Source organism: Canis lupus, chromosome 7 (genome assembly GCF_011100685.1).
Source record: "Canis lupus familiaris isolate Mischka breed German Shepherd chromosome 7, alternate assembly UU_Cfam_GSD_1.0, whole genome shotgun sequence".
Classification (NCBI taxonomy): Eukaryota; Metazoa; Chordata; class Mammalia; order Carnivora; family Canidae; genus Canis; species Canis lupus.
Window position 1 is genome coordinate 13,315,031 of NC_049228.1, and position 21,496 is coordinate 13,336,526.

Genomic DNA, 21,496 nt, shown 5'->3' on the forward strand with positions numbered 1-21,496 from the left:
GGCGCATGGGTGACTCAGTTGGGTAAGCATTTGCCTTCAGTTCAGGTTATGATCCCAGGGTCACAGGACTGAGTTCCATATCTGGCTCCCTGCTCAGCAGGGAGTCCGCATCTCCCTCTGCCCCTCCCCCACTCATGCTCCACCTTTCTTGTGCTCTAATAAATAAAGTCTTAAAAAAAAAGTGTGCCTTCTTCCCTGTTTGTTTATTCAACTCTATCCATTCCACATGGATACTTACTTTGTCCTATGGGTTAAAATCCAATTCATTTTGTAAGTGTAAGTTGTTACAACTTTGGCCATTAGGAGCACCTTCAGGTTGTCCTTTCAACAAGCCCCCAAACTTTTTTGAGCATTTCCTTAATTTCAAGCACTACAAGATGTCCCAGGCTCCCTGTTCCAGCCCTGAAGTCAACTATGTCTCAAAAAAAAAAAAAAAAAAAAAAATTTTCCTGGGTCCTTTAATCAAAGGATAGTGTTTGAAAACCAACAATCCGGACAGCTACTACTACTACTATTTGTTTTACTAAACTCACTAAAATTCACTATTTTCTTATAAAAATTTCTTTGACATGGTTACAAATACTGTTATACTTTTATACAAAGAAGTTGTAAGTCAGCTTCCAGTATCAATTCCTGCCTACACATATGACCTAACATTCATACAGTGAAGCTGCAAAAATAAACCCCTTGCAGCACTGTTCTCTAAAGTCAAACTGTTAGGCCTGAACTCTTCTCTATGCCTTGGTTTTATTAACTCCCCAAAGCACTAACACTACTAGATGAAAGAGGCACTGTGAGGGTTAAAGAGTTAATGTGCCACATTTGCCATTATGAGGGCACAAAAGAAACCCTCAAAAACTATTATTATTTGAACTATTAAATAAAAGTGCCACTAGAGATTTTATTTTTCAGAATGGGGAGAGCAAGTGGAAACTGTGCTAAAGGACAGTTCGGCTGTTTCTTCACTAGCAGATCAGAATAAAGGTAGACCCAGACAGCTCTATTTATATAAATAAAACAGAACTCTCAGAAATTAACAACCAATATTTTATATTTTACTTTTTGCAAAAAGGTTACTACATTTACATTACATATTCCTATGGTCAAGGGCTAAATGAAAGTATATTTTATTTACTTTTTTAAGATTTCATTTATTCATGAGAGACACACAAAGAGAGGCAGAAACACACGGAAGGAGAAGCAGGCTCCTTGCCAGGGAGCCCAATGCAGGACTCAATCCCTGGACCCAGGATCACGCCCTGAGCTGAAGGCATAAGCTCAACCGCTGAACCACCCAGGCAGCTCACCTGAGAGTATATTTAAAAAAAAAAAAAACCAATTTGATCTGTTGAGGTAGTGGGATTATAGGGGAATTTTCTTCCTTTCTATTCTGATTATCAAAATCATGAACCAACTCCTTTAGTGTTAGTAAAGAGAAAAGTAGCCCAATTAGTAATAATAGTTCTCATCCACTGAGTTCTTAAACTATCCCATTTAATACTCCAAATAACCCGAAGAATCTCCCCTTCGCAGATGAGGGAAGGAGCTCAGAGCAATAAAGCAATCTGCCCAACTCACACAGCGACAGAGAGGAATTCAAACTCAGCTCTGACTCCAAATTCTGTACTTATGACCAATGTCGGGAACATCATTCTTTATTCACAAAAAATCTGATTTGCTATATAAAACTTACGATAAAGTACAGTCACTATGCAGACTTTTCTGTTGTGGGATACAGCAGTAATCATAAGATGTAGAATACTAAGGAAATTTTAACACAATTAAAAATTCTAAATGCAAAAAAAAAAAAATTGTTAAGGCTTCTCTGAGCAAACTTCCCTTCAGGAAATTCAAGGGGTAGTTCAGATGTGGATTTCCGTGGTATTTGCTTTAACATGTCTTCTTAGGCAAGAACAAATTATATACAGGACACATTATTAAAATACCCAATAATCCTCAAGTATTATTACCTAAATTTTTTTACTCTATTCGTGAGTATCTCTATGCCAGTACGGAAGATAAGTGAAAGAGTTTCAATGAGTCACTCATGGTTATGTGATGAACCAGCAGTAAAAGTGGTAATCAAGCTGTGGACTCTGCCTTCAGCATAATAAACATTACTGAGGAGAGGATCTCACTTAAAAGTTTCTGTAGCAAATTTCAGCTTTCAAGCCGTTGTAATCCACACTCAGACGCTTCCAAGAACATTTTTAGTTCTACCATGAAGTTCCGTTTTTCATTACATGATTTTTCCACTGGCCATGTATATGCTACCCATGTGCTTAAAAAATAAAACTGATAAATATGGATAGATTCCATGGCCCTACTTCTTTTCTCTGCCACGGCCCCAATTCTTAAGAAAAAGAAAAAAATAGACGAGTAAAGAATTTCTCATACGGATCCAAAAAAATGTTTTAAAACCCAGAGACAGGTAAAACCAAAACAAAGGCAGTCTGTACATTCAGATTAAGATAACCTCTGTAACTAGGTGTAAAGTCTAACAAGTACTATGCACTTTCTCGAAGGAACAGAAAAAGGGGAAAACTTTCTCAACGGAAATGAAATACAACCAAGAATATATACATAATACGTAAGCAAAACAGTAATCGTAGGATCTTAACCTCAAACCGCCCTTTTCAGCACCATTCGGCTGAAGGGGGTGGGGGGTGATAACACTTCTGAAAGGATGAAGGCGACGAACGAGGAGATGCCGGAGGCACGCAGGTGGAGGGTGTAAACGCCACCTGCACTGGCCGATTTCCAGTTTACATTCTGAGCCTTAGAGGAATTCTGCTTCTCAAAGTCCGAACCACACATTTATTCCCACCTTACTCTATTTTAACGCTTATAAGATCTGATTTCTCTTCTTTTACTCCAAAGCAAAAATATGCCCCCAAACTGCTCCGATCGAGGTTTTTTGCGGTAGGGAGGTGGGGGTGGGGAGGGATCGTTTAGGAAGCACCTTTCCTAAGAAGCTATCAGACCGAGTATTAGCACTTGGAAAAGTTGTATATGCATTTTCCTTACTTACAAATTCTAGCAGGGCCTTAAACGGTCAACTGTCAACGTCAGGGGAGCCCCGCGGGGTTCCTTGGGCTCCGCGACGCCAGGCTGCACCCCTCCTCGGACGCGGCGGATCCAACGTCGTCCCGGGCCCCGCCCACGTGACACGACCTCCGCGGGGAGGGGAGGGGAGGGGAGGAGCACGGCATGCCGGGACTGGTAGTCGGCCCGCCCTCCCTCCCTCCGTCCAGCCCTCCCGGCGCGCGCCCCCAGCCACCGGCCCGAGCGCCGCCCAGGGGCGTGGGGAGCGCGCTCCCGCCGAGCGGCCGGCCGGCCGGGGTCCCGTTCCCCCGCAGTCCCACGGGAGGGCGCGCATCTCTGCCAAGACAACCGCCAACCCCAGGCCTTAAAAATGTAGAGGCTGCAACAACCCGTGGAAGCAACTGCGCGAGGGGCACGACCCACTAATGGCAAGCACCGGTCGGACGTGACTTGGAACCCGGCCTCTCCCTTTACTAGGTGTGTCCTCAAACGAGCTGCTTAATCTAAACCGCAGTTTGCTCGCGTCAAATGGGAACAAGGCTCCTACATACGTACCTCATAAGGTTATTGTGAGTAAATGTGCTAATTAACGTATGTAACGGTGTAGCTGCTAAATGACAGTAGTAAATGTTGAAGTAACAAATTGCTATTTAATTCTATAAATGTGAAGATTGAGAGAGGACAAGGAATTTACCCTAGAAGACACGATCAATGGGTCAGGGGCAGTCAAGTCTAAAATTCCTGTTCTACACCAACTCAAAACACAGAAGAAAATCTCTCTTAAAGCTTACTTTTTTTTTTTTGCATCTGTAGAAGGCATTTATTCTGAGAATCTAAAAATCTGGACAAAGAATATTGAACTTTTTAGAAAAAGCCTACATGGGATTTCGTGGTTTCTTCCTAATACATTAACAAACCTAGTAAGGAGAAAAGAAAAACTTTTATTTTTTTTCTTAAGAAAAACTTTTAAAACAGTATCTCTCCAGTTTGTCTGCAGTTATGTGACTTAAAATATTCCTGTTCAAAAATAAATAAAATATTCCTGTTCTATTGAGGTAAAAGCTGCAAACTTTGGTAAAGTTAGAAAAACTAACAAATCATTCCAAAAAACACAAAACCGAAGGAGAAAAAAAATAAAAAACATGAAACAAAGACACAACCAAACCCTAAGTTATAGCTTTCTTGGTACATATACGATAACTCCAAAAAAAAAATTCATTTAAAAAAGTACTTAAAAAAAAAAAACAAAAAATTCCCTTATAATTCTCAGTTGGTGAGCCGACCATTTAATTGAAAGGATCCACAGAAATGCAATCACCCCCACTCACTCACCCAGAGTGTCTCTTGGAGTGGATTTGCACGCAGAAGGGAGAGGGAAGAGAGGTCCAAGTTCCAGGCTCTTTCCAGTTTTGCTTTGAGGGCTGTCTCCCTGTATGTGCCTCTCCTCTGCTCACTCTGGAGGAACTCAGCCATAAGCCCTAGGGAGCAGAGAAGTAACTCCCCCACCAACCCTGGGGGCCTCTTTTGAGAGGGAACTGTCTCAGTGGCCCACTCTTGTGGTTGCCCCAATTCCTGTGGCCAGAAGAGCCAAGTGCTATGGAACACGCTGCCTCAGCAGGGTTGGGCCTGATCAGGCTGTGGGGTTCCTAACTTTGGCCTCACTTCTACACATCTCTCTCCTTCCTGAGAAACTTAGGTATCATACCAGATCCTTAAGGCCCAGCAGCTACCTCCTTGGGATAGAAGTGGAATTTTATAGATTTTTCAATTAATAAATATTAAAAACAAAAAAAAATGACCAATACCCTATTTTACTTAATTTTTTATCTGATTCCCGTAGAATGTAAACTCCAAGGCCGGGAGGGTCATCTTTTGCTCTATTCTTTCACTGCCATACCCCCAGCACGTAGAACAGGGTCTATCTAGTACACAGCAGACGCTCAAATATTTATTCAGTTAATGATTCTTCAGGTAGTGGGGATTTCTGGTGCCTTCATCTCTCAATCATTCTCTTTCCGCAAAAGTCATAGGATATGGGAACACTCCTAGAAGCTGTTTAATTGACTGTAATTTTGAATTCAACAAAGAATAAGTGGAAGAATTATTTACTATACCCCATTCACTTCGTTGAATTTAACTTTTGTTAATTTTGGTATAACATTTCCAGCTAGACACTTTCATTTGTACTTTGTACACTTTCACAGTCTTTAAAAGATTTTTCCCATCGCTTGTGAGAATGGGGAAAAACGGAGGTGGCTACTATTCCTTTAGTTTTAGTATGTTAATCATCTTTAACTTATTAAAAATAACAATGTTGCCCTTCTACTAAGATATAAAGTTCTTTCCCTGTCTGATCAGAAATGTGATTATGCACAATGAACTGATGGATGCTTTCCCAGTAAGTAACTGGTTTTCTGCTTACCCTAAACAAAAAAATCAAATACATAAATCACGTTATTTTAAAATAAGATGTTTTCTTTAAAAATAGCTGCATTCGAAATCCAGTGTCGGGGCAGCCCAGGTGGCTCATTGGTTTAGCGCCACCTTCAGCCCAGGGCGTGATCCTGGAGTCCCGGGGTTGAGTCCCACGTCGGGCTCCCTGCATGGAGCCTGCTTCTCCCTCCGCCTGTGTCTCTGCCTCCCTCCCTCCCGCCCTCCCTCCCTCTCTCTCTCTGTGTGGCTCTATGAATAAATAAAATCGGAAAAAAAAAAAAAAATCCAGTGTCACCAACACTGGATTTCTAGACCTAGGCACAACAGCTAAGTATATAAATTGATGCCAGCCATTTAATCTGATTTTTTTGTATAGGTCTTTCCCTAATAAAAGGCAAATTCCCTAAGAGTAAAGAATACATATTAACTTAATGTATACATCTATCGAACACCTATTCTGTGCCAACATAGGTATAGGTACTGGATTCTCTTACCTGTCTTGTGATCCACTTAATTCCTCTGTATTTTTCAAATTCCCAAACTAATTGTCTAACATCCAGAGCTCATGCCTCTTCCCGGTACTGATGACCTGCAAGCCTCTTACGCTATTGGCTACGAATCCACTGCCTCTAACGTCACGTCTTTGGGGCCACCCTTAGAGTTTAGAAAACATCTACAGCAGAAAATCTGGTTTGACAAGAGTTTAGCTTTACCTCAAAGTTAAAGTGATCAGGGCTGGTATTTGTAACGTTGCTAGGTGTGGGAGGCAGGAACGGCAGCGCTAGAATTATGCATTCTTATTACCTAAAGAGGGGGAAAACCCTAAGCAATATGTAGGTGTTAAAGTCATCGTGCCTCTGATTTCGAGATTCCTCATTTGTTTCTTGGGAAAGCCAAACCCGTAAGTTTCCTTCCTGAGCCTTTACAAGAATCCTGTGTAACGCAGTGAACGGACTATTCACAATAATACGAACATCATCTTCTCTGCTCAGCAACACGTAGTAGAACCGCTTGTCCTTTCTTTTTAAAGATGTCCCCAAAAACCGGAGTTCCGCAAGTTTGTAGCCCAGCTTCTACACACACACACACACACACACACACACACACACACAAAACTGCACCGGTTAATGTTTTAAAGAGATCCCTTAACATGCGCTAATAACGTTCATAACGTGCACTTTGCACATCGGCACTACAAAGGTTCACATCCTTTAATGATGACATTATGAGGCTTTTATGATGTTTAAGAGTGAGCCACAGTAACAGGCACCTTATAAAAGAAATCGTTAAAGAAAGGCCAGGCATCACTCAGTGTACCGATCGTCGCAGCAGTTTCTCCGAGAAGAATTAAATCCCACAATTTCTTTCCACCCCCCCCCCCCACCCGCCTCCCCCCAGGAAAAGGCAGCATTGGCAGAAGTTATCTTCATGAAGACTCCTATAGAAACACTTGGAAAGGCAGGGCTAAGGCAGCGGTCAAATCAGAACGACTCCGGGGCGGCGAGGACTCCAAGCTGGGCACCCGACTCTCGCTCGGCGGGCCTTCCCGGGGGGCTCGGGGGCGGCGGGCAGCACCCGCGCCTCCCGCGTGCGGGCAGCGGCGGCCGGAGCCGCTGGGGCCGGGGAGGCAATCCGCGCTGCCGGCTGTCCCCTCCCCCCAGGCCAAGGACAGCGACGTCGTCCTCCCGCTTCTCCTCCTCTTTGGTGCCTTCAGCCAGGAGGCGGGAGTGACCCGCAGCAGCTGACCCGGCATCGGCACTGCCTCTCCCACAGCCCTCAGGACAAGCCATGGGCCCAGAGGCGGCTTCGCAGCACGGCAGCGACGACGCAGGCGGCGGCCCCGGCGCCTCTCAACTGCCTCCCTGACCGCCGCAACCACACCCTCGCAACAGCCATCGCCACCAACGCCAGGAGAACCGACCGACGCGCCCCCCCGCTCCGCAAACCACCTTCGCGATCGCCTCAAGCTACGTCAACAACTATGGCGGGCGACGGGCGGCGGGCGGAGCCGGGGAGGGAAGGCTGGCGGATGTACGTCACACCCCGCGCCCCCCTACGGGAGGGAAGGCGCCGGCTCGCCCCTCAAAATGGCGGCGGCAGTGACGCGCCTGCGTACGGGACTCCTTCGCCGTCGCGCCACGGCCGGCGGGAAGTGAGGTTCTCGGAAGAGCCGCCAGAAGTGTACGGCGACTTCGAGCCCCCGGTGGCCAAGGAAAAGTCCCCGGGGAGAAGACGGCTCTCGCTAGAAGAGTTCCGGCCTGAGTCTGCGAAAGGGGAAGTGCGAGGAAGCGCCTACTACCTTCGGTCTCGGCAGCGGAGGCAGCCGCGACTCCAAGGAGCCGAGGAGATGAACACGCGAAGGGCGACCCGCCTGCAGGAGCAGCAGCAGCAGCAGCAGCAGCAGCAGTCACCGTCTCCGGTGACGACCAGGAGAGGGTTACGGGACTTTCATCCGTCTGACGGTGAGTGAGGCCGCCGGAGGGAGCAGTGTCCGCGGCGAGCCGGGGGGCGAGCGCAGCGCGCGGGCGGGGGCGGGGCGTGTGCGCGTGCGTCCCGGCGCAGCCCCTCGCAGCCCCTCGCCGCGCAGCTCATCCCGCCGGGGCTCCCGGGGCTCGCGGCGCGGGGGCCCCCCGACCGACCGACCGACCGCCCGACCGCCCGCAGGCGGGGCGGGGACGCAGGCGGGAGGGCTGCAGAGGCTCGGGGGCGCGACCTGAGCGGCGAGCTCCGCGCCTCGCCGGGCACCGGCCTGCGGGGGAGGAGGGGGCTCCGGCTCGCCTCTCTCTGCAGGCCTTGGCGGGGGGCAGGGGGGTGACGGCGGCTCGGGGGGCCAGCGGGCAGGGAGACACTCCAGGCTCGCTTTCACTTCGGTTCCCTCCGTTCTGCGGATGTTGCTACCAAAGCCACTTCCATTTCCTCTAACTCTCAGAGGCCACGAGTCCCCAGCTGAGAGTGATGCTTCTCGGGTAGCCTCCCAGGCTTTTCTCCATCGCTACCGAGGTCGGGGGAGGAGGAGGGAGAAATTGGGTGAGTGGGCGTTTGGAGGGAGCGCGCCGTTTTTTAAATGGACTTGAGACCCCACCCGAATACTTCTACCGAGGTGGGGGTAAGGCGAGTTATCCTGAACTTGAAGATCCCTAATGCCTGATAAACTTGAGCTGATCGCTCTTTCTCAAGCAGGGTGGTCTCTGCAAAAAATCGCCACGTGTTTGTTTTTTTTTTTTTTTTTTGCGGGGGGGGGGGGGCGGGCTTCGATGCAACCTCATGGGTTACTTAGCTTGACCAAGGAAGATTCTGAGTTAGTTTTCCTCTAAATGGGCCGAAAGGATGTTGGCAAAGTGAGCGTGTGGATTAGGTGAGGCACAGGTGAAGCAACTCCCTTGAGCCATCCTCTCCCGCCCACTTCCCTGTCCCCTATCTGAATCACGGGTGTAGTTTCGTGGGAGGCCCACGTAAGGCACCAATGAGGTAAAAATCCAGGGGGTTTGAATCACAAAGTGATTGCATCCTTAGTGGTAGACCATGGATAGATAGGAAGAAGGAAGTGGACCTTCAGCTCGCAGCAGAGCTGTAGGCAACGCTCGTATCTGCTGACCCATGCAGCACTGACACATCTGAAGATGCCTTGATTTTGAAAACTTTATTTTAAAGAAAATGTTAACTTAATATGGGGTGGAGCTTACTCCAGACATTTTAGCCTATGTGTATGTTCTATCTCTCTTTTAGAATTAGAAACTTACTGAGGACAAGGATCCCATCCTATTTGAAGTTAATTCCATCTCCTTCAGTATCTGAAGAGCGCTTTGCCGACGATAGGCAACAAATAGGTTACATTGTATTGACTCTGGCACAGATCCTCCTGCAGTTATAGAAGCTGACTTTTTTAATACATAAAGGATTTACTTCTGTTTTAATAAATCTATAAGGATCTTAAACATTTTGCACACTTCTGCTTTCTTCGACGTTTCTGAAACTCTGGACCATCTTTTAAATTTCTAAATTAATATGGTTTTATTATAAAGCATCAAAGGTGAATAGTTTATATTTTTAAGAGTAGTAGTTTTGGTGGACCTAATTACACATTTCTAAAGAATTACTTGCCTTTCTGTTTATATATTGCTGTTAGGGTGCATAATCTGGACCCAAATGTCAATCTGTTTTGAATTTTGACATATGTAATGTCTGTTCTTTAGAGGATGAACCATCTACACAAACTATTTTAAGCCAAGCAGTCCCGAAGAAAACTATCCAGAGAATACAAGAAACTCCAGGTAAGAAAAGCGATTGTTTTTTGCCTTATCTGCCAGCTTTTTTTTTTTTTTTTTTAAGATCTTAATTTATTTATTCATGAGAGATACAGAGAGAGAGGCAGAGACACAGGCAGAGGGAGAGGCAGGCTCCTGGTGGGGAGCCTGATGCGGGACTGGATCCCGGGACTCCTGGGCAGAAGGCAGATGCTCAACCACTGATCCACGCAGGTGTCCCAGCTGCTCTTTTTTATGTACACATTATAGCCTGATTCATCAAGGGTCCCAAATCATAACTTACCCAGATTTCCAGTGAATCTTTTCTATAGATTATTTATTGAATTAAGCCATACAGGCATATGTCAAGAAAAGATGGGGTGAATACTTGATAGCTATGAATTACCAGCCACTTTGTATAAGGTAATTCATTCACATAACTCTGCAGGATAGATGTACCCATTTTATAGGTGAGAAACCTGGAGCTCAGAGAAGCTAAGACTCTTCCTTACCATTACATTATATGTGATGGAACCAAAATTCAGACCCAGGTTTTTCTTCTCCAAAGCCTTTTCATTTTCCCCAAGTACCTCATTGTCATTATCCTGTATAATAATTAGCTACTCAGTGAAGTTCATTAGTGTGGTGTGCATGAACATGCCACATTACCTTCTATTTAAAATGGATTAAGTGGGGGGGGGGGTGCCTGGCTGGCTCAGCATGAGACTCTTGATCTCAGGGTCATGGTGCCTACTTAAAAATAAAATAAAATGGATTAAGTAACCTGGAAAGTCAAATCATGAGATGATATGGTCAATGTTTCATGAGATCTGAAATGTCATCAGTTGTAAGATCCACCATTATTGTTTTACATAACACCTAGAAGGAAGAAATGCTGCCAATTAAACTGTAATATGCCATAGATGGTATGATGCATCCCAATTTCAGAGATGTTAAAGTGTAAAAATATTCATATCTAAGTATCAATGTAAGAGAGAAGTAGGCTACATTGATAGTTACTTGCATTTTAAAATTGTTTAAACTATTTTGAAAAGTAGAAAGGATTTAGTTCAGTTATTAATGCTTATTATCCTTTGGTTTTCAGTGCCATTAACTCATTTATTTATGATTTCTTTTATTTATTCATGAGAGATACACAGAAAGAGGCAGAGATACAGGCAGAGGGAGAAGCAGACTCCTCGCAAGGAGCCTAGTGTGGGACTTGATCCCGAGACTGGGACCACACGCAGATGCTCAACCAGCCACTGAGCCACCAAGGCATCCATTCCTTTATTTTCAAATTACTTTTTTTTTTTTGATGCTAGGGAAGTCCCACAACCATAAATAATGGTAGCTATGAAACTGACTATTGCTAACTGGTTTTTTTTTTTTTTTTTTTAACTCATATCTTGACTTGTTTCCTTATTCATTGCTTCTGATAAGATTATGCTTTGGGGCACCTGGGTAGTTCAGTCAGTTTAGCATCAGACTGTTCAGGTCATGATCTCAGGGTCCTAGGACCGACCCCTGTATTGGGTTCTCCACTCAGTGTGGCATCTGCTTGAGAATCTCTCTTTGCTTATCTTCCTGTGCATGTGCTCTCTCTTTCTCTCTCAAATAAATCTTTAAAAATAAGATTATGCTTTATAATTTGACCTATTCTGTTCTCAATTTATAAGATTCAAGTTTAATTCCAAATAAATACACCCTTTATATTTAATGCCTGTGTTACTGTGTTAAGATTATAAACTCTCTTAGAAAAGTGCTTTGAGTAATAAATACTGAAATTAGATTTTTCCAGCCATTTAGAAAAACCATATTCTTGAGATTTTTATTTATAGTAGATTTAATTATATAGCTCTTATACCTAGAGAAGCAAACTTTTCTTCTTTAAAATATAGAGTAAACATATATAAAAATTATGGTGTTAAGTAAGTTGACATAAAGATTGTTGAGGACCAGCCTGTAGACTGTTATAAAAGTATGATCTATATCTTCAGCATTCTTTTGAGGTTCACATTTAAGAATTGCTAATGAGGTACACGGGGACATAATATTGTGCAAAGAGCACTGAACTTTGGTTGAGTTACCCAGCTACCTTGAGCCTCAGGCCTTTATATGATTTCTCCTGCCTAACCCAAAATGCCACTGCAGAAATGATACAGTGTATGCAAAATCACTGTACACAGGAAAACATACAGGTGTGAGGGTTTTTTCCCCTCCTCATGGGACATTACAAGAAATGTGAAGTTAATCAAATTTTGATTAAAGCATTTCTTTTTCTCAAGAAACTTATGTTATAATTGGAAATGGAAAAGACAAAACATTACCCAATGTAGATTGATGAAAACCATGCATAAATTATCTGGAATATATCAGTAGTTCTCTGTGAACTAGAAATAAGGATAGGTGCGTCTTTGAGAGATTTGGGATACCAAGAACTCAGTGTTTTAAAATATCATGTTGTATCTAGTACTTGGCATGCTCCCATCTCATGCCATTTAATAAAGGAGAAAGAGTTAAAGAAATTATTGAATAAATGCTTGTAATGTCTGTCTAGCAGAGGAATTATGATAATGGAGTATTTTTAAAAGATTTTATTTCTTTATTTATAGAGAAAGAAGGGGGAGGGGCAGAGGGAGAGGGACAAGCAGACTCCCTGCTGAGTGGGGAGCCTGACGAAGGGCTCGATCCCAGGATCATGACCCAAGCTAAAATCAAGAGTCAGATGTTCAACCAGCCAAGCCACCCAGGCACCCAGGAGTCAGTCTTTGATGGCGGACTGCTTTAAGTACAAGTTTAAGTATAGGCCCTTCCTCTTTACAGAATCATAGACTTTCAGTTTAACTGTGGTGTTCAAAGTACTGCTATAATTATATAGAGGATCATTGATTGGTCTGAGAGAAATTTGTCCAAAGATGCTCTTAAGAATAACTCCTTAAGGAGATAAAATGAGTGGGAAATATCAGAGAGGGTGACAGAACATGAGAGACTCCTAACTCTGGGAAACGAACAAGGGGTAGTGGAAGGGGAAGTAGGTGGGGGGTTGGGGTGACTGGGTGACTGGGCACTGAGGGGGACATTTGACAGGATGAGCACTGGGTGTTATGCTATATGTTGGCAAATTGAACTCCAATAAAAAAATATACAAAAAAAAAATAATAACACCCTAGAGCAGGACGTGTAGGTAGTTCAGTCGGTTAACCATCCAACTCCTGGTTTCAGCTTGGATGACTCTTGGGTAATGAGATCAAGCCCTGAGTAGGGCTCCCTCCTCATCAGGGAGTCTGCTTGAAGATTCTCTCTCTGCCCCTTCCCTCACTTGTATGTATGTGCGCGCGCGCGCTCTCTCTCTCTCTCTAAAATAAATAAATGAATCTTAAAAAAGAATAAAGACTTAAACCAAGGGGCCACCTTGTAAAACAACCTAGTAAAGACAACTACATCATTTGTCATCCTGTTTTTATAAGTCATGGTAAATGTTGATTATATTAGTTTAGAAGAGGGATACAGTTTGAACTCTTGTTCAAAGTTCCAAAATTGAAATATTTTCACATTAAAGTAGCCTTTGGGTTGTTCATTCAGTTCAGTCCATGTATATTTACATAACTGTTCTGTGATCAGATTCATTCCTTTCTGGAAATCATGAAGCTAATTTTACAATATGAAATTACATTAGGAGAATTTCATTCACTTCTCCTTAAGTTAAAGAAATATTTTTGTTCTAACAGATGTGGTATCTATGTAAGTAATCATATTTTTGAATGCCTACTATTTTGTCACAAACATTTGACTCTTTGGCTGCTGAACATTTGATTCTTTGGAGCATTCATTCATTCTCCAGATATTTATTGAGCACCTACTTTATGCCAGTCCCCATGCTAGATGCTAGGGTTGCAGTGGTGAGCAAAAGCAGACAAGGGACGAAGATTGCTACAAAATAAGGGTGCTTGCTATTTTATTCTTTAATACCTCTGTTTGGTACTCTGTCTCCTTCAAGTATCTAATATAAGGCTATGTACATCATGGTGCATATAGAAAATGCTTCTTAAAAGATGGAACTGAAATTGTAATTGGTGTGTATAGATTAAGTTGAGCTTTAGGTTTTAACTGAACCTGAAAAAGGGTGGGAATACAGAAGAGGAAACAAGGACAGTTGAAATGATGGAATTATGAACACGTACAAGATTTATTTTTAAAGCTATTTCTATAAGTTCTAAATACCTGATGCATGAAACACTAGCAACTAAGATATTTTGTAAAATCTTAGAGCTGAAAGATTTAGGGAAGTCATCTACTCAAAGTTTCCATCAGTGCAGGGTGTCCTTTTGTTATCCACTCATTATAGTGCTTGACATTTTCAGTGAAATGGAAATCATTCCCTCGCTATCTGTTCTATTTTGGAGATAACAACAATAATTTATTTGCTCCAGGCATTAAGGAGGGCACATGATGAGATGAGCATTGGGTGTTATGTATATGTTGGCAAATTGAATTTAAATAAAATTTTAAAAAATTATTTAATGAACTAAAATCTACTTTGCTATAACTTTCTCTTGTTGATCTTCTGCTTTTTTTGAGCTACATAAAATCAATTTAATTGCTTTTCTACATCTCTTTTAAGATGCATAGAAACATGCTCAGTAAGTATTTTTTGAATAAATGAGTGGCTGGCCCTTCAAACTTTCTCACCTAGATACTTTAAAGGGGACATGGGGTTAAGTCAGTTTTATAAAAACAAACATAAGACTGCTTATGTAATGGAGGGGACCAGTGATAGCCAGTTCAGAATGGTTTTCACAGTTATACAGAGGCAAACAGAAGGTTTTTTTATAGAGACAAATGAAATAAACATAATCCAAATTTAAATATATATTGGACTTTATGTTGTTTGAAGCTCTTTGAGAAAACACACTTTGGTTTACTAGGTTAACATTTTATATAATGGTATTGGCTTCCCCATTAACCCTATGCCATTGAACCATAGACAGTCTAAAATAAATCTTGGCTAATGTTAACATTTTATTTAAAATTAGAGTTTGCATTTCTTGAGTACATACAAGATTAAATAGTTGGAGGGACTATATTAACTCTCAGGAAATTACCCCCCAAATTAAAATATGCCAGGAATAATCTGTAGTGAGAGTAAGCCCCAAATGGAATAAATAATTGAGTTGGTGCTACAGTGCAAATTTTGGTTCTTAATTGGGAAATTCAGAAAAGTTTTATTTGGCATTCTTTTCTTTTTATATAAATATTGTCTGTTAGAGAAAACTGCATATTTTTCCACTCATGTTCATAAATTTTTTTGTGGCACTGTTATATTCCCATACTTAACATAATGAAAGGCTCAGAAAAAATCTTTGTTGGATAAATAGATGATTGTATAATTTAGTATGTTTGACATTTCATATTTTTAAAAATGTTTTCTTTTCCTGTATTAGTGGTGAGTGAAGATCCTGTAATCAGCCTGTGTAGACCCCCTCTAAGAAGTCCAAGATCTGGTAAGAGATTGTTTTGTCTATTGGTTTAATTGTTTCATAAATATATTCTATTTTTAAATAGATTAGTACATGTACTCATATGGTTCAAAATTTTTAAGTTATAAAAATGCAGTGAAAGTCTCCCTGGCCCCTTTATCCTTTACCCACTCAGTGTCCTCATCAGAGGCAACCAATGTTTTCAATTTCTTAGGTATTTTTTAGAGCTATTCTATGGCGATACAAGGAAATTCATGTATAAATTATATTTTCCTTTCTTTTTAACACAAATGTTAGCCCAATAAACACTCTTTTCTGCACCTTCCTGTTGTCTGTTTCTATTTTTACTTAACATACAAACACATCTTTCCATATACGTGTATAAAGGGCTTCTTCATTCTTTTCAAGAGGTTGTTCTTATATGTTGCTATGATTCCTTTTGTTAGCATGATGATTTAAAACTAGGATCAGGGACTTTTTACTCTTCCCAGCATAATGCTACTAAAAAAAATCAAGACTGAGGCTTTATAGCTCAGGGCTATAAAATTGATCAAAATCATTCACATTTCTTTTTGACTACAACTTCTAAAAAATGTTGCTCTTAAGTTGATTTTGTGACTATGAATGAAAACTAGTAAAATTATTCCAAGCAATCTACTTCTGCTTCATTTTCAGGTATATTAGCCCATAAGGGTGCTTTATCATGGAACTGAAAAAGAACCTTATTTATCTTCACATTAGATTTCTACTCAGTCCTTTCCTTCAAGAAAGAATTAGAATGGGTTTTTTTTTTTTTTAATGGATAACTGTTCTTTTAAGTATTATAATGATAAAGATCTGTTAAGGTTTTGATGAAGAACCTGTGGTAAACCATATGAATGCATTTCCTTTTAAGCTCTAATCATTTTCTTGCTATCTCTCTTGCAGATTCGGCATACAAAACAAATGGAAATACTAAAATGAGTGAATTAGGTTTGTTTCTCTCTAATTCATTTAGGTTCTTTTTGAGGATTTTGATTATCAGAATACAAAAATGTACACATTCTGTCATGGGCTTGAGAATATTATGTTGTTCATTATCTCAGCTTGTGGGACACTGTCCCTATGGCCATGATCTTTCTTAATCACCCTGCTTTTTATTCTATCTGAAATTATGTCTTTTGTTATATTATTTAAACTTACATATGTATGTGTAATAACAAATGCATTTTAATTTTTATTAGACTTTTTAAATTCACACTCCTGAGAGGAAAGGGGATATCAGCTTATACATTCACATTTTTTCTTAATTTAGAAAGTGAATTCGAGATGTTTTTCTTAGGAAGTTCAGTGTCCTTTGCCACATTTGTTGAACTGGTTTAAATGGTTTCCAGTGTTTGCCTCATGTTGGATGTGAGATACCGAGATCCATGGCTTTAAGTGAACCTACATTGATTGTGGTTGGACTTGGTTTTAAGTTACAGTATTTTTCTATATTTAGAGATGACTCAAAAGGAAGGAAGCTTCCTTTTTTTTTAAATAATGAATTGCAACTTCTTTGAATTCATCTTTCATTTAAGTTCAGGCTGTTTCTTAGAGACTTCAGGATTTAGTGTCTGGGTACTGAAAATGATCCTTACAGCACGCAACTCATGTGTAACTCATAGCCACCAGAATTTTTCAAGTTCTCTATTTAAAAACTTCAAAAATTTTTGAGTGATAGTATCTTAATTGGAAGAGAAGTTGGAGCTGAAATAATCTAGCACTTTTTCCTTTCTATGCTAGGTTTAGAAATTATAAGTACTTTATAATAAGAACTAACTTTTTAAAAACTGCCTTCTGGTTTAAAAAAAAATTCTACAGGGTTAATAGAAAATGGCATCCTCTGATTCTTTTTCATAGTAATGTTAGTACCTATTAGAGTATTAAAAATGGCTATTCATGAGCTTGAATACTGCTAATAATCTCCAGCTGTTCTTTATACTCTCCTTCCTGCTGCCCCATTCTGACTCTGTCCTCAAAAGCATGATTGGCATTTAATAATCCTAAAGGTGTCTATACAGGGGATCAGCCTCTGAGTAAAATCTGACCCTGCAATCCTGTTTTTGTATAGCCCATGAACTAAGAAAAGAGACCCCATGTGGCTTGCAAAGCCTCAAATATTTACTATTTGACCCTTTATGGAAAAAGTTTACCACTCCCTGGTTTATAACGGTGGCAGAAATAAAGACAGCAAATCACCCAAAGTGTCATTTGTTTGTTTTAAGAGTAAATTTTAGAGAGTTACATACTTGCCTGGACATAGATTTATTGTAGCACTCCATATATACATATACATATATATATATACACACACACACACACACACACATACATATATATACACACACATCTTGTACCTGTATGGATAGCACAAGAAGACTGTCCCTGGAGACTGTCATGGAGACATAACGACTCTTATATTCTCTCATCTTCTCTGAGAAAGCATGAGAGCCTCACTTATGAAATCTTCCTATATTTGTCAATAGGCAAAACACAAAATAAGCAAAGTTTTATTTCCTTGAATATCCTTCACTTCTCACACCAACACATTCACTAAGTCTCTAGGAATAGAAATTCTCTAATAATTTGTATTAGAGACCTGGAACTTTGTATTTTCCTTAAAAACTGTGGCCAAGCAAAAGAAAGGGGTACACTTAGTGGTTTGTTTCACTAGAAGAGATAGTTGTAGGTGATCTGTTCTTACAGCAAATGCATAGGACTTCTGAAAGTACCTTTTCCTAATTGGTTGAGATTATTGGGAAAGTAGTACCTCCTCAGCAGCTCCTTTAATTATTGCCATCTGTCTACTAAATGCCACAGCTTTTATATTCTTTTTATTCCTCTTGGACCCACTTTATTTGGAAATGGGGTGGGAAAGACTCTAGGCCTGCTGGGCCTGCAGCACTGCTTGCACCTGGCTGATCTGCTAGTCAACACTGGAGCCTGCCATACCACTCTAGGCAGCTCTACATAGTACCACAGGCAGCTCATGTCACCTAAGACCAGGGGGCTGATGGTCTATAGCTCCATCAGCAACAGCTGGTTGAGAGTGACCTCTTTGGTCTTGGCCATGAACACGGCTTTCTTGGAGCTCTTGTGATCCTGTCGGAATGGCATCCTTTTGTGAACCAGGTAATAGGTAAAGTCAGCGGCCAGTATGTCTGGACTGATTGATGCCATGTTCTCACAGTGAATCTGGGGGACACCAGTGCAGGGGCGTGGTGAGTCCTGAGGACCCTTGGATGGTGAAGCTGCCAGCCTGAGGCCCAGGCTCTACCCCTCTTAACCAGGACATCCCCAGCTTTGGGCAGATGTACTCTAAGTACATCTTACCCAGCCTATTCTCCCTGCTTTGCCACAACTTTTATAATATTTTAATTTTTTTAATTAAAGATTTACTGCTCCAAACAAAAGTTTAATTTCCTAAAGCTTCTGTATGAGCATAGGGAATAATAATACCTTAAAAAAAAATAAGTGTTTTAGCCATCTACATATAGAAGCCAAGGAGTTTAATTTAAAGGATATAAAGGAAGATGAATACAAAAGAGGGAAGTGAAATTAAAACTTTCATATCATCCTAGATGCTGCTGATTCATCATCAGATTGTATTTAAATATATATTCTTTGCAGCTTAGGTTAAAAGGATGAGAATGGAATGTTTAAAACCTTGCATGAAACCTAATTACTAAACACTGATTCCACACTATTTTCTTGAGTTAAGTAATGTTGTCATGGTATGAGAAATATTAACAAAAGCCCTAACTTAAGAGTTTTTATTCTGTGATAACAAAATCTATTCGTTTGTTAGATAGATACACCTTTATTTTTAACAACTTTATATATATACATCAACTATACATATGTATATATGAAATTAGTGACTGTCCTAAATGCTTAGAACCATAAAGATCCATAACATTTTTTTTCTAGCTCTTACAGCACATCTAATAGAAAAGTTAGAAAAATTATTGTAATGTTGTGTTAAAATGGTGGTATGTGTATGTGATAGCCTGGAGAAGTGCCCTACTCTGCAGGAGAGGTTGGGAAGTTTTCATGGAGGAAATGGCATTTGACTTGAGTTTTGAAGAATGAGTAGCAAGCAGAATGGGGAAAGAGATTTGCAAATACTTGTAAATGTCTTGTAATAGACATCTTCAGAGTTTGTATAATATGAGAAACTCCTTTGCATTTGAGTCAACAGTCTCTAATTAGCTATCTCTAACTCTGAGATATCTTATGCTAAATGACTTTAGGATGACATTCTAATAGTAGAGTTGGAATTCTTGACCTAAAATGAAAACCATGTTTAAAAAAATGTGAATATAGGCAAGACAATGGGTAGACTGACATGATGATGGTTATCATCAAATCAAATAATCCTATGGGATTTATTTTTATTTAGAACATCCAATCCATAAGATATCATTGTATTATGAATGAAGCACAATGATATTAGTGATACTATCAAACCTTGTTTCACATTATTCTTGTCTTGAATATATTGATAAATATTGTTAGAAACATAAAACTCTAAAGAAAGGACCTTTAAAGATTAGAATCAAAGTTTTTAAAAGTGTTCAAAAATAGATAAAATCCATGATTTATTGAATACTTAATAAGTGTATAAAAAATAAATGGGGAGCTCCCTTGTGTAAGTTGATGAAAAAAATAATTCTTAAATTCTCCCCCAAGCTAATTAGATAACACATACATAAACAAAGGAAACTGAACTTTAAGCAACTTGTATATGAGGGATTAATTATTAGATGAATTGTCTCTGAACAAATTGACCTGGAGTTTAAAAAGTATCCGGAAATAAATTAGGATCTAAAAGGGAGAGATAACTGCACTATTCATTTTTTTGCTGGTAACTCAATGAAGGAATATACAGATTCTAAAATCAATTCAGCTTTAAATTTTGGTATACCAAGTAATTTTTAAATTATATAAAATGTAATGCCCACTATAAATGTAACTTTAGCAAAGCTGCTGTTTTAAATGAGTTATACTTAGAAATTATTGGAACCTCAGAAGAGTTCAGCCTTCTTCCTTTTCTTCATCAATTTATTTTAAAAATTATTGAGATTTCTGGTTTCCCTCCCGTCCACATCAAAAACTTTTTGGATATGTGAGAAAGGAGAGAACACAAGACAAACCCCTGCCTCCTAGAGTAGAGAGACAAATACAGGTTATCATGGCTTCCCAAGAGCAAAGGCTCAGTGAGACCTCTGCAGGAACCAGTTCTATGTGGGAGAACCTGAACTGTAACTTATGAATTGCAGGATGCTCAGTGCGGAGAAGTTAGAGTTAAAAATGCCTAGGGAACCCAGTTGTCACAGAGTCCCTACTATACTGTGAGATTTACCTCTAGGAGCTTGACCAAATCATGCTTTGGAGAGGAGAAGGGGGGAAAGGAATCATTTTTAAATATGCCAGAGCACTCTGTTCTTAACAAGGCTTGCCTTCAGGGTAGTCTAGTTAACCAGAGCCTGACCTACTGAATTATCATCAGAGCCCAACTGACTTGGGAGAAGGAAAATACCCTACTCCATGCCACTCTAGACAACCTGTCTCACCTAAGGAGGAAAGAAAAATATTGAAAACCACTTGTGAAGTTCACAGTTCAGAGACATAAACACATTGAAAGAATTACAGGACTGTGGAGCCCTTTCCCTCCCCTAGACAGCATACACAGATTGACAATGTAAACAAATAGAAATCCTAAGAATCAAATAGTAGAGATAAAGATTAAAAAAAAAAAAAAAAAAACCACTGACATACTAGATTGGACATGGCTGAGAAAAAAATTTCTGTGCTAGGGGGCATACTGATAGAATATTAAAATAAATGGTAATATGTGATAGAGATGTTAACTCTAATGCTGTTGTGGTAAAGATGGTATATAAGTGTATCAAGTCAACATGTAATATACAAACTTACACAATATTATGTGTCCATTATATCTTAATTGTAAAAAGTAGAATTCTCAACCAAAACGCAGAGGAAACTAGGACTGAAAAAAACAGCATCCAAGTATACCACTATAAAATGTGTGACATACACTTAAATGGGAGTGCCAGAAGAAGAAAAAGAATAGAAGAAATATGTGAAACAATAATGACTAAGAGTTCCCCCAAGTTAATGTTCACACCAAATCACAGATTCAGGAAGCTCAGAAAACACCAAGCAGAATAAATGCAAAAACAACAACAAAAACCCACCTTAGTATTTACCCTTTTCAAACTACAGAAAATCAGAGATACAGAAAACCTA

The 21,496-nt window shown here is 40.3% G+C and overlaps 2 protein-coding genes across 11 annotated transcripts in view; one reads left to right on the forward strand and one right to left on the reverse strand.

The window, feature by feature from the left end:
- Positions 1-7,942, reverse strand: part of LOC106557472 (torsin-1A-interacting protein 2-like) — a 41,480-nt gene extending 33,538 nt beyond the window's left edge. For 2 of the 7 annotated variants that reach the window (XM_038542167.1, XM_038542164.1), the window contains exon 1: positions 7,778-7,942. The gene's annotated coding sequence lies outside the window, so the exon portion shown is untranslated. Of the gene's footprint in view, positions 1-3,031; positions 3,154-5,972; positions 6,160-6,191; positions 6,518-7,777 lie in introns of those variants that run through there. The other 5 variants (XM_038542166.1, XM_038542163.1, XM_038542165.1 and 2 more) reach the window with 4 other exon arrangements.
- TOR1AIP1 (torsin 1A interacting protein 1) overlaps positions 7,093-21,496 on the forward strand; it is a 48,725-nt gene continuing 34,321 nt past the window's right edge. Inside the window, exons 1-4 of one of the 4 annotated variants that reach the window (XM_038542157.1) lie at positions 7,096-7,940; positions 9,672-9,749; positions 15,167-15,226; positions 16,130-16,174. In XM_038542157.1, the coding sequence (XP_038398085.1) occupies positions 7,460-7,940; positions 9,672-9,749; positions 15,167-15,226; positions 16,130-16,174 (664 nt within the window). In that variant the 5' untranslated portion in view covers positions 7,096-7,459. Of the gene's footprint in view, positions 7,941-9,671; positions 9,750-15,166; positions 15,227-16,129; positions 16,175-21,496 lie in introns of all 4 variants that reach the window. The other 3 variants (XM_038542155.1, XM_038542158.1, XM_038542156.1) reach the window with 3 other exon arrangements.